Below are 18,867 nucleotides of genomic sequence, written 5' to 3'. Positions count from 1 at the left end.
TTAAAAATCAGATGAATTTTTAACATTATATGATCAGACACCGTGTCTCTGTGTTATTAAATGTCACGGCTTCATTAATTAAAAATTATGTGTTTTATTGTCACAATTTTAAGGAAATGCTAATAAAAGTGGATCTTAAAAGGGATGTAGTAACCTTTCTCCGTATGTAGAAGTATCTTCAAGTAATTCTCTATTTATAAAGAGCCATGTACAATTCGCAAAGAACTCTTTAAAATTTTGTCATACCAAAAAATAATGTTTTCAAGGGAAATTAGTTCCAAAACTAACACTTGGCCCATTTCTAACACTAAAACGAAATTGTATTTTTGATTGTGTACCTTGTTAAACTGAATTCCGTCTCACTCTCCTAATGGAGTAATCTGGATAAAAAATATAACTAATATATATAGGATGGGGATCTTGTACGAACAAAGGAAGAACAACGTCCATATAGCGACAAACCGAGGGCCTTAAATGATTATTTATCAAAATCTACCCTACAGTTTGAAGGTTCAATTAGAACGTTACATATCCCGCATAAGAAGCCAGATGTCTGGTTATGCTAAGGGGCAGTAAATATTTATCCTCATTCTTAGTTTTCCTAGAAAACCACGCATAAAAAAATGTCGGATTTTAATATGAGATATGTAAGCGCTCTTTAGACGTCAACAAACACGGTATTATTAACGTACACTTATTTTTTTACTAGGCTTTTAGGGCGCTTCGCGCCCATCTTCTATTTTTTCGCGCATTTTCAAAATTTTACAAAAATAAAACACTTTTGAACACAAATTTTTAAAATTTCGATCATTCATAAACCTTCCCTGGGGCCACGCGAGGTCCCAAACAAAATTTGGGCCATATCAGTTCAGCGTTTTGACGTTTTTTTGAATACAAACAAACAAACAGACAGACAGACAAGCCAAATTTTTATATAGACTATATATCTTTAATAAATTATGATTTATTAATATACAGAGCGTCCTATATCATATTGGATTATCTCCAAGCTTGTACGCCAGAATACGCACAAAATACGCAGAAAACCTACACATTTTTTTAAATGGTTCATTCTTTTTAAATTTTCTGATTTGTACCGAAAAAATCGCATTTTAGAGTTAGAAACGATCTAATATGATGTGGGACACCCCGTAGTAATATCATTCTTCTCGGACTCCAACTTGTACACTGTTTACACTATACAGATGTATGCGGACAGTACACACCCAATGACGTCATGATGGATAATGTACAGGCAGACTGTAAAGCATTTGAAGCTAATACAAGTTGTACTGATAAGGAACTGAGGATAGAGAAACTGAAACTGTTAACAAAAAAGGCGAGTACACCAACAATAAAAACAATTTCACTCCAGTCCAATCATCGCATGATCCGGTACAAAAATTTACTCGTACCTGCCAGTCTAATGTACCACGTGTAGTGGACCCAGCGCGTAGAATGCAATGCTGGATTGGTGTGACCTGTATACTAAATTTTTTTACAAAATTAAAAACCTTTAAAACACATTTTTTAAAAATTTTTATCATTCACGTGACGTCCCACAAAAAAATTGGGCCCGATCGGTTCAGCCGTTTTGACGTTTATTGGATACAAACAAACAGACATCCAAACAGACAGACAAGCCAAATTTATATATAGATTAGTCTGAAACACAAAAGTTTAAATTCCAACAAAAATAATTTAATGTAATTTTTTTTTTAATCCGGAATTTTTGATATTCTTAGAAGGATGTAAAATTTTGATTACATAAAAATGCTTTAAACAAAAATTGTAAAAATTTATTAAAGAACCGGAAATATAAATATTTTGATTCAAAACTTATATTTTTTAGCTAACAAAATCAATTGAATTGTTGAGACCTTTATAATTCATCCTGATTTCTCATACAGAGTGTTGATTTTTTAAAATAATTCTCCGGCATTCGTTGGTCAACCTACTTTTTTTAACTTTAATAATTTATTATAATTAAATTTTACAATATTTTTAAATTTCAATATGATATCAGATGGAAACATTTTGAGACTTCTATATTTCTTGTTTTTCATTCTTTCTTCTTGATCTTCCATTCCTTGTCCATCCTTCAATCATACTTTGGCTAATTTTGAAAATAAAAAATAAATGAATTTTTTGGATGTTTTCTGCAGCTAGCCAAATTGCAGAGCAGAACTATTTTTTGGAGCCCTGTAACTATATTCAATATATTGAGAGTGGCAAGGTTACTCTCCCCCTTATTTGTTTTTAAATTTAGCTTCAGTTATAATACTTACTGTCAACCTACTTTTAAATGTTTGATATTTTAACAATAATCACAACATTCCCTGGTATTTCCAAAATGTGGTCTCGACAACTTTGGTTTTATTCAAGATATTGAAGTCTGAATGAAATTCTTAATATCTTCGGTAATATTGAGAGCACAAAAAACAGACCACAATTTGGAAATAGAAGGACTAGGGATGTTGTGATTATTAACTTTAGAATTTCATAGATCTTTAGACTTCCTTCAAGTCGTCTTCCGATTGTCAAGTTTCGTGGGACACCCTGTATTTGAATAATAAACTCTAAATCAGCTTGTAAATAATATCAATTATAAGTTAAGTTCTTTCTCCCGGCATTGTTAGAAGAATGTTGTATATATTATTACAATCAATTATTGATTAAAACTAACAAATGTAAAGTTTAAAGTATAATTTGTTTTTAAACTATGCATTTCTCTTTTATAAGTGAACTTATATTAATTGTTTTTCTGTATATCACTTATGCACCTCTACTAACTGCAGATGAGAATTTTAACTGTAAACGTAAGTATTAAGGATGTTTTTAAAGGCAAAGGGAAATGTCCACATTTACCCCCAAAGGCCACAAATTTTAAATGGGGGTCATTTTTGCAGTTATTTTCTTGCGATTTTGCATAAATGTCAGAACAGTGATTGACCTTAGGCATGTATTTTGAGAATATAAAAGATAAGTAAAAACCCAAAATTTTTCCCATTTTCCTAGTCTTTTTGAAAAAGTGTTTTAAAAGTACAAATTTGAAATTGAGTCTGTTTTATGATGAGTAATTTCCTTGCTGTTTTATTAATGCATTTCTTTTCTTTTGTTTATTTTTTCCTTTTCCTGTTTCCAGGCATTTTTCACTTGAAAATTTAATTTGGTGTCCTATCTTCATTTTAGAAGTTTTCTGTCTAAACTTTGTACCAAGATCATAATTTCTGGACTATAAGAATAAAACTGCGATAAGAAATTATTTCATCCATTTTTTTCAATTAATTAATTTATGACATTTTTTGCGTATTTATGAAAAAACTATATTGCAGTAAAAATGTGGCAAATGAAAAAATAATTGTTCAGTGGGTAACATAAATCTTTATTTGATGCAGCCTTTCAAATCTACAAACATATGAATAACCACCCCTTCCCCTAAATTTAATCTGTAAAGATAATTCATAGATGATTTTTAATGTCGTCTTTTTATTATATCTTCTGAACAGAACCATATACATGAATCGCTTTATTGGTCTAAAAGAAGTATGGGCTTTGCGCCAAAATTAAAAATATTTTGAATTCATAAGGAGTCCACTCTAAACCATCCCATTCATTTAAAATATCACGTATGACTGTTTTAATGATTATCGTGCAATACACCAATATTATTTATAAATTTTATCTTGTTTAATAATTTTTATCATTATCATAAAATTATTCGCAAACTTAAGTATAATACTTATTAAAGGCAGGCCAGATATATTCTAAATGACAACATTTCAATACAAAACAATACAATGCCAAACAACAAAACTGTTCGCGCATTTTCCTCGGATTCAAATCAAATTTTACATCATCTCTAGAATAGCATGNCTTTTTACATACTTTTTACATACTTTTTACATACTTTTTATATACTTTTTTCAAAAAGAAAATCCTGTTTTAAAAGAAAAACAGTTGACGGTTGTGTTTCACATTTCGAAAATTTGTGAATTAAATTTATTTTTGAATAATAGTTCCTTTAAACAGGCTGAGAATGGAAGGATAGTTGGTGGAGAAACTCTGAGGAATCCTTTACCCTGGATTCTTATGATCCATTTTGCTGATGAGCAATGTGGTGGTTCTATCATTAATGCAAAGTAAATTCATCAGGCTCGACCAAAGTCTGAAATAACATGGCGACATGTTCCGAAAACTATAAATTCTTTAAACTTGGCGGTCAGAACTGCAAACACTTATATTTTTGCAATCTGATGTTGTGGACCTTTTTAAACTCAGACATTTTTCTGAGCCAACTCGTTAAAGTTTAAAAATTAAAGGTCTACACCATCAGGATGCAAATATATACAGGGATTATATAAATGGGGTTTTTATTTTTTTCCGAATCAATTTGTGTCCGCTTTCCTGAAACTAATAATAATAAAAAAAACATTAAAAACTTTTTTTAATCGATTTTCTAATAAATTTACCCTCTAGATGCTACACATGATAAGAGGCTTATTCTAAATAGAATTGATCCAGAGCTCACGTGGATTTAACGGTTCTGTCAATATTCCAGAAAGCTGTGACTTTAGATCACAATTTGACCTATTAAACATAATTTGTTTTTATACTTTTATGTCGGCATATGTATTTTGAATGAAAATATATAGAATAAACAAATCTGTAAAGTAAAAGGTTGTTGAATTATAGACCAAAACACATTTGATTTCAAATAGAACAAACCGATTACTGTTCACTGTGGTTAGTCCGGGGTGAGAGTAATCGTTCCGTATACTTTTATCAGCGTCTGCGTGACACCTGGCTCTGTGAAGCATCTAGGAGGTAGATTTATTCTTCATTTGCCGAAAAAAGATTCTTTCCTCCCTTTATTTCCGAAAACTTTTAATTAATCTGTAAAAATGAAAACCCCTAATGAACAGATAAAAGGACCTAAACAGTAGTATCGCCACAAACTTTAATTTTCCAATTCCTATCATTGCAACCCTAATGATATAAACCATTTTAAACCTAGACATTTTTATCTAAAGGAATTTTCAGTTTGAATTATTAAGCGTTTTCTAAAACTGGTTGCAAAGATATAGGGATTACATAATCAGAATTTTTAGCCACCTATACTGTGTTTGTATAGGTTTATTTTATCAGATGCTTACTACATTTTTATATCAGGTGCTTACTGTATTTGTAGTTTATTCTATCAGCTGTATTTGTATAGGTTTATTCTATCAGCTGCTCACTGTATTTGTATAGGTTTATTCTATCAGCTGCTTACTGTATTTGTGTAGGTTTATTCTATCAGCTGCTCACTGTATTTGTATAGGTTTATTCTATCAGCTGCTTACTGTATTTGTGTGGGTTTATTCTATCAGCTGTACACTGTATTTGTATAGGTTTATTCTATCAGCTGCTTACTGTATTTGTATAGGTTTATTCTATCAGCTGCTCACTGTATTTGTGTAGGTTTATTCTATCAGCTGCTCACTGTATTTGTATAGGTTTATTCTATCAGCTGCTCACTGTATTTGTGTAGGTTTATTCTATCAGCTGTATTTTTATAGGTTTATTCTATCAGCTGCTCACTGTATTTGTATAGGTTTATTCTATCAGCTGCTCAATATATTTGTATAGGTTTATTCTATCAGCTGCTCACTGTATTTGTAGCCCTTCAAATTTTCCTATCTTCTGCTCCAGGTTAAAAAACTTATTAAAACTTATTTATTTTTACGAATCATTTCTTTAAACTATTTTGTAAGGCCTCTTCATTAAAATATATTTTTTTAAGTTTTTGAATTTTTTTTCAAATTCGGAATTATAATCAATAAATTAACAAAATTTACAAAAAAGGAAGTAATTTTATTTTTAATAATGAAGATAATTATCAATTTTCAATTTTTAATTTCTATAATAATTCTGATCCATGCCAAATGAAAAAGGACTGGTCATGATATATGAATAATGAGGAAGGTACCAATTATTGAACAGGGTGCTAAAAACATATAGAAAAAATTGATTTCGTCATTTTATCTTTAAACTTCAAACATACGCTTAATTGAAAATGCGCTGAAAGTTTGATGAAGAAAAATCCGGAGATTCCTTCAGAAATTATTTTACATGGCGAAATAGTTACTGTTCTGTCAATCATATTCATATGTGAGAAATCTTTTATTAAAATTCTCTGTTCTAAAGCTGATACATCCAACCAGGGCTGTAATTGGGTGTTTTTGTAAAAATGAAAATTGTTGTAAAATTATCAAAAAATTTTATCAAAACCGGTCATTTTACCCTCAATTCTATCTTTTTAAAATCCGATTGAATTAAAACAGAAGAAACCGAATGCAAATTGCCCTGGTTAGTCGGGGGTGAGAAAGGGGAAACGCGCCTCTACCCCCCCCCCTAGTTACAGCATTGCCTGCAACTTTATTTAAATACCTGACCAATCCCTTTAATTAAAGGCAAATGGGTGATGTACAACCTAGTGTTCCTATAACAATCAAGGTTAGTGAAATTTGTATTACAGGCGTCGTCATATATATCAATACAACGAAGACAGGTTTTGATTTCTATTTTGATACGTATCACATACTTGCAGACATGCATCACTCTAGTATGCCGGTCCATTAGCGCCGGATCCAATCAGGGTTCAGCCATGTGTTTGTTCTCTATTCTGAACCAATAGATTTAGTATGGCGTAGAGATAGTGTAACGTAACGTAAAATGTACTTTTTTGTACGTTACGTTACAATAATGTGTAACGTTTGGATATATTCTATATCACGTGAACGTTAAACGTTTACGTTATAGGAGCTCATACCTAACGTTAACGTTAGAGGAACATACCTACTACATAATCCCAGCTCTGAAATCAGAACTTAATAAAGATCTACAGATTAATTTGATTCCTCATCGATATCCCGTGATGGTCAAACCCTGCAGGGATAATTTTAATTGAAGGATCATGAATTTATCCTCAAATTTTAAAGTGCCCACTTGGATATCGAGACCAATGGCCGGATTTAAAGAATTTGAGCGGCGGTTTAAATTTAAGCCGCGGTTTAAATATGATTGGTTCCACTTAAAATTGTATCAAATGTTTCAAGATTTAAGCCGGCGCTTAATTTAAACCGGGTTTTGGGGATTTAAACCACGGCTCAAATTCTTTAAATTCCATCTCAAGCGTTCAAGATTCTCGATACTTTCAACTAAAGTTCCGACCTAGGACTATAACACGCCTCAAACTTTACAGATCAAATATTCTAAGTTTAAAATATTTTTATTCTTAAAAGGAGGATCAGAGAATTCTAAATTGTTCCGAGACATCAGTAACTTTATAAATATAATTTAAAACAATAAAAACTTTATTAAAGAATTTATTTAAAGGGTCTTCCCTGGACGGTTGATGAATTGAGAAACCAAGAAGAAGGTATAGAGGATATAGATTTTATTAGTAACCATGATAAAACTCTTCCATCTCTCCCCTCCTTTTCTAACTTTCTTAAAGGGACAGACCGGCTATGTAAGTTAGTTGAAATGAATATGCAGTATTGTGGACAAATTCTTTAGGATTCATTTGAGACATGTAAACCTTTTCCACGATGTACAATTACTGAGTTTGAGTGCACAGTCGACGTTCAAAATCATGAATTTGAGTGGGTACGTTTTCAGAATCGGTCTTTTTTAAGTTATTAAATAACGACGATGAAAAATAAAGTAAAAATTATACAGTAAACTAATTAGATGGTTAGGAACATATTTCTCAAAAGCAATTTGTCAATATATCAATGCTAGAATCAATTATTTCGTTTTCATCATTACATTGAATTTCTTATTTTCTATAAATTTTTTCGCAGATTTCTACAAATTCTTCAAATGTCTTCTTTTCAATAATAATTCCAGAAAATCTGCAGAAAATCTGCAGAAAATCTGCAGAAAATCTTTGAGAATAACGAGAAACCAGAATAATGAGAAAATATAAACTAATAATTGAACAAGATTACTTATTTTCGATGATAAGATTATTTTTTATTTTCTAAACCTGTTCCTAAACAACTAATTAATTTACTGTTGAATTTTGTTTACATTTTTAAAATAAAAACAATTCTGAAAACGCATCCACCCAAAAGTACGATTTTGAACGTCGACTTTGCGCTCAAACTCAGGATTTACAGATCTTTAAAAAGTTCTATATGTCTCAAATGAATCCTAAAGAATTTGTCCACAACCACCTTACATAGCCGGTCTGTTCCCTTTAATTTTTTCCAACTGCTCCAATTTTTCCCCAACATTTTTCAACTTTTTCCAATTTTTCCCAACTAGCTACTATACCATCTGTTCCCAACATTTCTTATAAACTTTTCTTAACGTTTTTTTTTCATTTTCCCCCCAACTTTCCAAACTTTTCTTCATATAAAAAGTATGCTTTGTTCTAGCTACAAAAGCTGGTTTCCTGTATATGACTGATATGATGTGGATTCATCCCAGCCTCTCTTCTTCTCAGGAGTTATCTAATACCCCGGATATACTCATCGTTAGGGATACATCTAGACATTTTTATACATTTTATACATTTTATACATTTTAGACATTTTAAAGTTTTATGTGACTACATTTACAAAGTGGGATCAGCCCGAGTATTTTCCCATTTTATGCCATGATAATTTTTGGCCTTTCATTTCTTGCGTCAATGTAAAAACAAAATAACAAATCGTAAAATTTCATAAAAATGATTCTGAAAATTTAGTTAAAAAATTGCTACACTTTTATCAGATAAATGGGGAGGGAGAAATCATCTTTTTCTAGCCTAAACGTGTTGGATTCTGTTAATTTCCTTGGTTATCTTTGCCTCATTTTATCTAAAGGCTACAATTGTAAATCAAGCACCTCTGCCACTTTAGTAAAAGTCAATTCAGCCTATATGAAGCATAAAGTCTGACCACGTCAACCTTATTGCACCGTCTAGTCTTGTCCATAGAGCTGGGTACAGTACAAACTGGGACCGGAAAGGTTGACCCGGCTCGGAAATTCAAATGTACTACGGCTGCCCGTGAAATGGAGAGTTACTTATAATTACGTCATATATAGTCCTTAATCTGTAAGATCTAATTACCGCGATAAGAATGTTTTTTGGCATTGATGTGAATAAAGTAGATGTACATATTTTCCACCCCCAGTTCACTAACATATTTCTTTTCGATCATTTGTACCAACTCTGATTTTTGTAATCTTTGTAATCCAGTGTCGTATTTCAAAAAATGAATTCTGTTATGATCAAATATTCTAAATTTAAAATATCAAAGATTGAAAATTTAGATGTTTATCCAAAAACTCAAGTTATACAGCTTATTGTAATTTGCATTTGATCTTATTGAAAATTGATTTTTTTGTCAGTGACCAATAAGTTTTGTAGTGTTACATTTTTGGATTTAAAAACATAGAATTTCAATATATAAATGCTCTGAGTAAGATGTGTTTTAGGTTAGCTCGAGCAATTCCAGCATTTTCGGACAGTGTCCGACCAATTTGTCTCGCAACTCCAGACTTAGCTGACTACCCGCCCTGTCCAGATATGGCAGTGGTACAACTTTAAAGATTTAATTTTTTAAAAAACAAATAAACAATTTTTTCTGTTTATGAGACACCAAGTTTTGTTCAGGACAGGCCTGCAAATCAGGGGGAACTAGGACATATCAATTTTAGGATGAAGGTATATTCACATTAACAGGAACTAACGTTGTCATTTTTTAAAACCCTCTATTTTAAAAATACGCGGGGCAAACATCGGTACCCTTGAAACCTGAATCTGATCATTGTTTCTGTTAATTTCTTCATTGATTCTAAAGCAAGAAATGCATAAGTCACTTTTATAGAGAAACCACAACAGAAAACAATCAGTTTTTTTAAACAAAAACATAGATATCTGATTCATCAGACAAAGCTGTTAAAGATACCGCTAATTGGACATACAATATTTACATCAATATTTTATATTCTACTTTCAAATCAAAGAAGGTGTATATAATGTATATCTCACAGTCCCTTTAATATTCTTCTTTCAAATCAAAGAAGGTTTATAATGCATATCTCACGGTTCCCTGTTTACAAGTCTAGTCAGTTTGAACTTCAGAACCCATGTACACCATGTACACCCATTAAATGTAGATTTTTTGTATTAGCTATTTTGTACTTTTATGTTGGGCAATGGATTATATGTTCAAATGTATGCGGTCTTTAATTACGCTATTTTTTCCGGGTTTTGAATGAGAGACTAAAATATGAATTATGAAAATATTCCAAATATTTTAACGTGATTTAACTAATACCAGTTTCCCTTGCAAGGGTGGATGTGGAATAGTAGCAGGTTGGGGAGTGAGAATATCTGACAAAAATGTTGGTTCAACTTGTCTAACAGCTCCTAGCGTTGAGTTCCCTGGCCGAGCATCTAAGTGCGAGAAGTCCTGGCCGGTAGCCGGCATCATGACAACAGATTGTACATTAACTAATCCTGAACCTGACGATTTCTCACCGTCGTGTCAGGTATACGGAGTATATACAGTCCATAATCCTGAACCAGATGATTTCTCTCTATCATGTCAGGTATTCGGAGTATATACAGACCATAATCCTGAACCTGACGATTTCTCTCTATCATGTCAGGTATACGGAGTATATACAGTCCATAATCCTGACCTGACGATTTCTCTCTATCATGTCAGGATACGGAGTATATACAGTCCATAATTCTGAACCAGATGATTTCTCACTATCATGTCAGGTATACGGAGTATATACAGTCCATAATCCTGAACCAGATGATTTCTCTCTATCATGTCAGGTATACGGAGTATATACAGACCATAATCCTGAACCAGATGATTTCTATCTATCATGTCAGGTATACGGAGTATATACAGTCCATAATCCTGAACCANACTATGACTATCAATAATAATATAAACCTTGGAAAATCCGGGCGATCCAGTTAGTCTATATAATAAAGCTCTTCGTTTGCTCATACTATATATTTATATGTATGCTATAGCTGACCAATCGGTTGGACTAAATTGACATTTTTTAGAAAACCCATGGGGACCCTGGGGACCCTGGGGGTAACATAGGCTAAAAAATTCGTTTTTTCTTTCAAGACAGGAAGTTTTTGAACATTTTTTCTTCATTTTTTGTTTAATTTTACGGGCAACGCCGGGAAATTGAGCTAGTATGATCATACAACACTTACTTCAAATTATCCAGGAATTCATGAAAGAAGCAAACTTCCAGAATATGGTTCCAGGTTCACAGAACTGGAGCTATGGAGATTTCAACGCTATTGCTAACTCAGCTCCAGTTAAGATTGTTGATCTTGCAAAGGAAAATGCAACTTATATTTGTAGCACCACAGATATACAGGGAAACTCAAACAACACTTAGATTAGATTCAAAAGGATTGTGAATGATATTAGAAGTAATTTTTCATTTTAAGATTGGCTTGTCAGATTCACAATGGTACCCATTCAACATTCCCTTCAATGCTTCGCCGAACATTCCACTAATTACTTTCCTAGACCGTATTTTTATCTAATAAATAAACTTCAATACTTATTTAACACCCCCTGGCATACTATTTGTATTTATAAACCAAATTAAATGTGTTATTTAAAGTCCGGCTAAAGTCTAAGAAAATAAACATTACAAAAAATACACAGACCAAAGAGACACCACGTATTTTGTTTGTAATATTACTGTAACATTATTAACTATCTACGTTTGTAAACTTCTAAGTAAAACCCATTATTCAGATGAACTACGCTTCAAATGAATATGTAGCATGATTGCTTTCTGTGTCAGGTACTGTGTTAAGGAGCAAGTACTATGATAACCCCAAGAAGGATTTCTCGAGACAGGAACATCAGATAGATGTCTTATATATATCGTTCAACGCCTATGATGCTCAGGTTTTAACCATTTTCATTTTTTAAGATTCCAAGGGTACCGTTGTAAATCGGGCATTGCCATCTTTGTATGGAGGGTCACTTGAAATTAAAGAAAAATATTTAAGTCATCTTTATTTTTGAATTTGAATTTGAGATCTGTGAAGATGGTCTCGAAGCGATATCTGGCAGAAAACCCCGGTCCTGACTCAAAGTTTCCGGGTTGGTGTGCAACAGAGCTTGTCAAAAATAAGGTGATATGGTAGAGATAACAAGGAATATAAAGACATATTGAGAGCTTTGCTTTACATCAAAATTAAGGTGAAATCTAGAGAGATAACAAGGAATAGAAACTAGTACTAGGCATATTGGGAGCTTTGCTTTACATCAAAAATAAGGTGATATTTAGAGAGATAACAAGGTGTATAAACTAGTACTAGGCATATTGGGAGCTTTGCTATACATTAAAATAAGGTGATATCTAGAGAGATAACAAGGAATATAAACTAGAACTAGGCATATTGGGAGCTTTGCTTTACATCAAAATTAAGGTGAAATCTAGAGAGATAACAAGGAATATAAACTAGTACTAGGCATATTGGGAGCTTTGCTATACATCAAAAATAAGGTGATATCTAGAGATAACAAGGAAAATAAACTAGTACTAGGCATATTGGGAGCTTTGCTTTACATCAAAAATAAGGTGATATCTAGAGAGATAACAAGGAGTATAAACTAGTACTAGGCAAATTGGGAGCTTTGCTATACATCAAAATAAGGTGATATCTAAAGATAACAAGGAATATAAACTAACACTAGGCATATTGGGAGCTTTGCTTTACATCAAAAATAAGGTGATATCTAGAGATAACCAGGAATATAAACNGCTTTGCTTTACATCAAAAAAAAAGTTTTTGACACACATTCTAATGATCCTGAACTTTTCGTTAAAAGATCATCAAATTCTTGCCTCCGCTACACTATTGCCTAGGTCTTGCAACCCAATGTCGCAGACCTTCGGCATTTTAAACTATGAGTTCTGTTAAATCATATAAGCTAAGTTTAAAGTACCATCAGGTTGCAAAGATATATATGGATGTAAAAAATTTGGTTTTTGACAAAGATTTAATTCTTTGGCCCATTTTTTATGTTTTTACAGATGGCTTTGCAATTTTTGAAATTTTAAATTTCAATTTTCCATTTTTTTCCTATAAGACAAACATCTGTTTGGGTGGGCGTTTTGATTGTATGCACCCATAACCGATTTGCCTCGGTAGAACCACGGGAATGTTCTTAGTATAGTTTAAAAATTCTAAATTGAGTGGATTGAGTTAATAGTTTAGTTTCTAGGCAAAGCGGATATACCAAAATATATACTATAACAAGTAGAAGAAATTAAAGCGACATAAAGATATACAGGGTGTCCCAATAAACATGGGAATTCAGTGACGAATTCGATATCGTCTTTGTTATAATACTCTAAAAGCCGGCTTGTGAACAGCTGACTTTAATTCAATCGGATATTAGTCCAATCGATATAACATTCTATCTGTAATTGTTATCAAACGTAATTTTATACAGTAGAATTATCCAAAAAAGAGCATTAAATAGAAAATCAAAAGTGTGCACATTGGATAATCAGATTAAGATATCGTGATTAAGGATATCCCATTCTAAAGTTTTCAGCTCTGAGTCTGATGTTGTAGATCTTGAACATTTAATAAACTCTGCTGGATCTAAATATATATAATACAATCTCAACTATGCTTTGATTTGCTTAGATTTGATTTGCAGTATTTTGAACAAAAAAATAGTGTGGTTAGAACTGTGAAAGATTTACACCATCAGGTTGTAAAAATATGGCGATTAGCAAATTAGAGTATGAGGCGCGCAATCAGTTTCTTCGATTTTTGAATTAATAATCATTTATTAACTATTATTACCTTTTAACTTTTAAAAAGATCTCCCAAAGAAGATTTATTTATTTAGATAAACTTATGTTTGCAACTTTAAATAGAAGTTATAGTTCGGGGAAAGAACGTGTCAGAGATAGTAAAAAATTGCATAAGAAAAAAGTTGTATTATACCATCATTTATTAGATCTATAAAGAAGTAGATAATTGACGGGAATCTAAAATTATAAGGTCTACGCTTAAAATAATGTTGCCAAGACCATTAGTCTGATAATTCTATAAAAAATAATTTGATTTTAACAACTTTTACAACCCTGAGAAGTTCTCTATGCTGACCAAAGATCTGTTTTCTATTGGATATTTCAGTAGGCCCTTGGAGGACAGTTTTAATAAAATTCTTTGTAATCTTGCTCTCTTGTTGTTCAGCACATGAGTAATCTTGCTCTCTTGTTGTTCAGCACATGAGTAATCTTGCTCTCTTGTTGTTCAGCACATGAGTAATCTTGTTCTCTTGTTGTTCAGCACATGAGTAATCTTGTTCTCTTGTTGTTCAGCACATGAGTAATCTTGTTCTCTTGTTGTTCAGCACATGAAGTTTAATGAAGAGTATGAGATGTGTGCGGGGAAAAAAACAATTCTGCCATCACAACGCTATGAGTTTGTGAAAGTAAGGTATAATATTTAAGTAAAGTAAAATATTTGAGTAAGGTATAATATTTGAGTAAGGTATAAAATTTAAGTAAAGTATAATATTTATGTAAGGTATAATATTTAAGTAAAGTATAATGTTTAAGTAAAGTAAAATATTTGAGTAAGGTATAATATTTAAGTAAGGTATAATATTTAAGTAAGGTATAATATTTATAATATTTAAGTATAAGGTATAAAATTGTTTTCAGACAAAAATAAATAAAAATCTTGCTCTCTACTTTTAATGGTATTATGGTTCCGATCCTATATCTTTAGATCCATCCAAATCCATCCAAATCCATCCGAGTATATCCAAATTCAGTCAATCCATCCAAATATATTTAAATATAACCCAATCAATCCAAATATATCCATCTATATACAAATCCACCTAAATCCACCTAAATCCATCCAAATCCATCCAAATATATTCATCTATGTACAAATCCACCTAAATCCATCCAAATATATCCAAATTCATCCAGATCCATCCAAAACCATCCAAATATATTCAAATATATCCAAATATATTCAAATATATCCAAATCTATCCAAATATATCCATCTATTTACAAATCCATCCAAAAATTTTAAAAAATATATCTAAATCCATATAAATATATACAAATCCATCCAAAAATATAAAAAATATATCTAAATCCATATAAATATATACAAATCCGTCCAAATATATCCAAATCCATCTAGATATATCCAAATATATCTAAATATATCTCTTGTATATTAAAAAAATAAAAATATGCTTAAACCTGGTTTCACAAATGCAATAAATCGGGTGATCCCTGAAATGGGTTACAGGGTGATCCCAGATATCGGTTACAGGGTGATCCCAGATATTGGTTACAGGGTGATCCCAGATATCGGTTACAGGGTGATCCTAGATATCGGTTACAGGGTGATCCCAAATATCGGTTACAGGTTGATCCCAGATATTGGTTACAGGGTGATCCCAGATATCGGTTACAGGGTGATCAATGCGCATCGTTTTTCTTTGTATAAGACTTTGTATTTTCGCTGGTAAATGTATTAAATACTTTCATCATTTTGTTCTGAAACAAATTGTGCCTAAGAACAGAAAAGTCAAGAACTGTCTGTAAGTGTGATTTCAAGTGACCCTACCTGCAAAGATGAGAATACCCGATTCACAATGGTATCCTTGAAACATTTATCTGATCAGCAATGAAAAATATATTGTCGTTTTTTTCTAGGTTTAAAAGTATAGAATTCTGATAATTCCTAAATGTTGTTCTGCAGTAGAAAGTCTCTTTTATAGAAAACCACAACTGCAAATATTGAGATTTCAATTTTATAAATATTAATTTATAATTCATACTTGATCAGACGAAGCTTGTAATCTTTGTACGAAGGATCACTTATAATTACGGATATATACTAGGGATATTATAATTCATACTTGATCAGACGAAGCTTGTAATCTTTGTACGAAGGATCACTTATAATTACGCTTACAGTCCCTTTAAATTACGGGATATAAAGACGATTACATTTGCAGGAAGACCAAGGAAGAGTTGACAGCTGACGCAATTGCGTATCAAAATGTAAAAGGAGACCCTGCTAAGGAAAAGATTAGCCGTCCCTCCAAATATAAATATTTATTCCAAAGTTACAAACAGGACCTGACAGGACTACCTCAAGACTACCCGTACAACTGGTATCTGGGAGGTAAATCTTTTTTAAATGTAACTTTCAATGTTTTAATACAGGGTGTCCCATGAAACATGACTGTCCTGGCATTTTTGAAATGTCGTCTGCAATTTTTGTGTTGTTAATATTGTCGGATATATCAAGAATTTCGTTCATATCTATATTTATTAAATAAAACCAAAATTGTCTGAATCTGAACAAAATTCTCCGGAAATATTGACAGCACTAAATATACTAAGGACGAGACTCCTGTCAAGGGGATTCAGGAGGTCCATTATGGAGAAATATAAAGGTATTCATGAAAATATTTCTTACTATTTCACTACTGTAATTGTTAATACATTATTTTGGTAATTTGAGACTTTTAATTAATTTTCAAATGGTTTACTCTTGGTTTGGAGTATTACCAGGATATATTCCTTCTTAAAATTGAATTTATTTTGTAGCTAGAACTATATGAACACAAGGGTGTGTATTGTTGTGAAATTCCACTTGCAATTACATCGACAGCACTTTAATGTCATTCAAATATTTTTAGATTCAAGAAAAGTGTCATTATTAAACTTAATATTTAAAAAAATTCCATGGGCAACGCCGGGCATTTCAGCTAGTGTAAAGATTATAGAACTTCAACTGAACATAGCCTAACCCGTCACAGAATCTCTAATAGAGTCTATATAGTGACGTATCGAGATTAAAAATCCAACCCTGGCAACTTATACTTAAAATAATTTTTATATTATTAGATTAACGGGAAGTCTCTTGCCTTTCAACTGGGTATTGTATCACGTGGAGTTCAATGTGCAACCTTTAACTCACCAGGGATATATACCAGGTATATTTACTTGGGATATATACCAGGCATATATACCAGGTATATTTACTAGGGATATATACCAGGTATATATACCAGGTATATTTACTTGGGATATATACCAGGCATATATACAAGGTATATTTACTAGGGATATATACCAGGTATATTTACCAGGGATATATACCAGGGATATATACTAGGTAATATTTACCAGGGATATATACCAGGAATATATACCACGGATATATACCAGGGATATATACCAGGTATATATACCAGGTATATATACAAGGTATATACCAGGTAATATTTACTAGGGATATATACCAGGGATATTTACCAGGTATATTTACTAGGGATATATACCAGGGATATATCCCAGGTATATTTACTAGGGATATATACCAGGGATTTATACCAGGGATATATACCAGGGATATATACCAGGGACATATACCAGGGATATATACCAGGGATAAATAGCAGGTGTTTATTATTATTATTAGTTTATTATTATTTCATTTTAATTTTCTTTTCAACCTTTTAATTTATGACTTACTTCTGATATACACAAAGGATGAGACTTCAGAGACGACTGTACGGAATTTATACTGTCTATTCCCTTATATTCGTAGTTTCCTGCATCTATGAACTTCTTTGTTTCTTTTCTAAATCATTAAACAAGGCACTGAAAGGCTTCATTTAAAGCAGAAGACTTGATTCCAACTTGGAATCGTCATGTTTGAAGAGTTTAAAATTGTCTTTATATAGTTTCATCCTGGCTTTGTGGGTAACATGCTTGTAGGATAAGCATGGGGTTGTTAACAAGGAATGTAATTCTTGGTCTTTGTAATAAGGACAGAGATCAAAGCCCGTTCTCTTGATCAAAATGTATGAACAGTGGTCGTACTTTGGAAGACGATAGTTTGGCCGACAGATGTCTCATGCTACATTGTTATCTGTCCTTGTAGGATAAACATTGGGTTGTTGTTAGTTGCTTCGTTTTTAAAAGCTTTCGATAAAACTTTCAACATCTAAAAACTCTTTTCTGTCAAAGTTTACTTTTCTTATCCAAAAACTTATGACAGCCTATGTATTCATATATCTGGGATTCACTAGCTTGTAAGAAAGCTTAAATGTTTATGATAAGAAATTTTGAGAACAGTAAAGTTTCTTGGATTACTTTATTCTAAAAACTTAGAAAAACAGATTTTAACACTATAAACAACAAAAATCTAATTTAGAAACTTTTAGAAACGGTTTATTTGGATTTCGGAGTTAAGGGATTTAATAAAAAATATTTGTTATGAATTGAAATATATTTAGAGTCACGCTAATGCACGATTGGATAAAGAAGACAATTTCTGAGAATTTGGGGGGAGAACCGATATGCCCGTGATGTGAAAAATAAATTATATAAAATGTTAATTATTTCTTAAAGAATACATAATAATGTTAAAACTCATGTATCATGATTTATAAAGTTGATATTTCATAATATTTTTTTTTTACTCGTCTCATAAACACTAGGTGTCTCTTAATGCTTCTTGAGCTCAACGTGGGATAGATTCCAAGGACACCTAGCGACAAACAAAATATTATGAAATATCATCTATTTACGAATTAAATTTAGTTTCTTACCGATTCGGATGTAGTAACTTTCAAAATTTGTATGGACACTACGTTCTTCAGTGTAAGTCGTCTTTAACAAGTTTCTCCTTATAGACGCAACAGATAGAAGTAAGATTAGTAGCGATCACCATCATCAATAACCTTTCGCCGTAAGCCTATACCCTCTTTCATTTTTCGCGAACACTCCCTTTAAAGTTTTAAAAAT

The 18,867-nt window shown here is 31.9% G+C and overlaps 2 protein-coding genes across 2 annotated transcripts; both read left to right on the top strand.

Moving 5' to 3' along the window:
- The first annotated feature begins 1,154 nt into the window (after positions 1-1,154).
- Positions 1,155-6,624, top strand: LOC111711083 (chymotrypsin-like elastase family member 2A). Its single transcript, XM_023485336.1, has 4 exons — positions 1,155-1,339; positions 4,033-4,142; positions 5,632-5,694; positions 6,456-6,624. Exons 1-4 carry the CDS (start codon positions 1,238-1,240, stop codon positions 6,622-6,624), a joined length of 444 nt encoding a protein of 147 aa, XP_023341104.1. The 5' UTR covers positions 1,155-1,237.
- A 759-nt stretch (positions 6,625-7,383) lies between these two features.
- LOC111710631 (uncharacterized) lies at positions 7,384-18,491 on the top strand. The gene is made up of 12 exons (XM_023484749.1): positions 7,384-7,423; positions 8,430-8,532; positions 9,475-9,574; positions 9,653-9,703; positions 10,336-10,533; positions 11,248-11,403; positions 12,092-12,178; positions 14,424-14,509; positions 16,062-16,231; positions 16,453-16,505; positions 16,960-17,048; positions 18,357-18,491. Exons 2-12 carry the CDS (start codon positions 8,453-8,455, stop codon positions 18,427-18,429), a joined length of 1,143 nt encoding a protein of 380 aa, XP_023340517.1. The 5' UTR covers positions 7,384-7,423; positions 8,430-8,452; the 3' UTR covers positions 18,430-18,491.
- The last annotated feature ends 376 nt before the right edge of the window (positions 18,492-18,867 follow it).

The sequence above is a fragment of the Eurytemora carolleeae genome, unplaced genomic scaffold (assembly GCF_000591075.1).
Source record: "Eurytemora carolleeae unplaced genomic scaffold, Eaff_2.0 scaffold32, whole genome shotgun sequence".
NCBI lineage: Eukaryota > Metazoa > Arthropoda > Copepoda > Calanoida > Temoridae > Eurytemora > Eurytemora carolleeae.
This window is presented reverse-complemented; position numbering and strand designations above follow the sequence as displayed.

Bases quoted from the DNA above. Each gene is read 5' to 3' on its own strand.
- LOC111711083 (XM_023485336.1), top strand. From the start codon at position 1,238: ATGATGGATAATGTACAGGCAGACTGTAAAGCATTTGAAGCTAATACA. The intron at 4,143-5,631 runs GTAAATTCATCA...ATATTTGTATAG, and splicing joins GGTTCTATCATTAATGCAAA to GTTTATTCTATCAGCTGCTC. The intron at 5,695-6,455 runs GTTAAAAAACTT...CTTTAATTAAAG, and splicing joins TTTCCTATCTTCTGCTCCAG to GCAAATGGGTGATGTACAAC.
- LOC111710631 (XM_023484749.1), top strand. From the start codon at position 8,453: ATGACTGATATGATGTGGATTCATCCCAGCCTCTCTTCTTCTCAGGAG. The intron at 10,534-11,247 runs GTATACGGAGTA...CAAATTATCCAG, and splicing joins ATTTCTCACCGTCGTGTCAG to GAATTCATGAAAGAAGCAAA. The intron at 17,049-18,356 runs GTATATTTACTT...AAATATATTTAG, and splicing joins TCACCAGGGATATATACCAG to AGTCACGCTAATGCACGATT.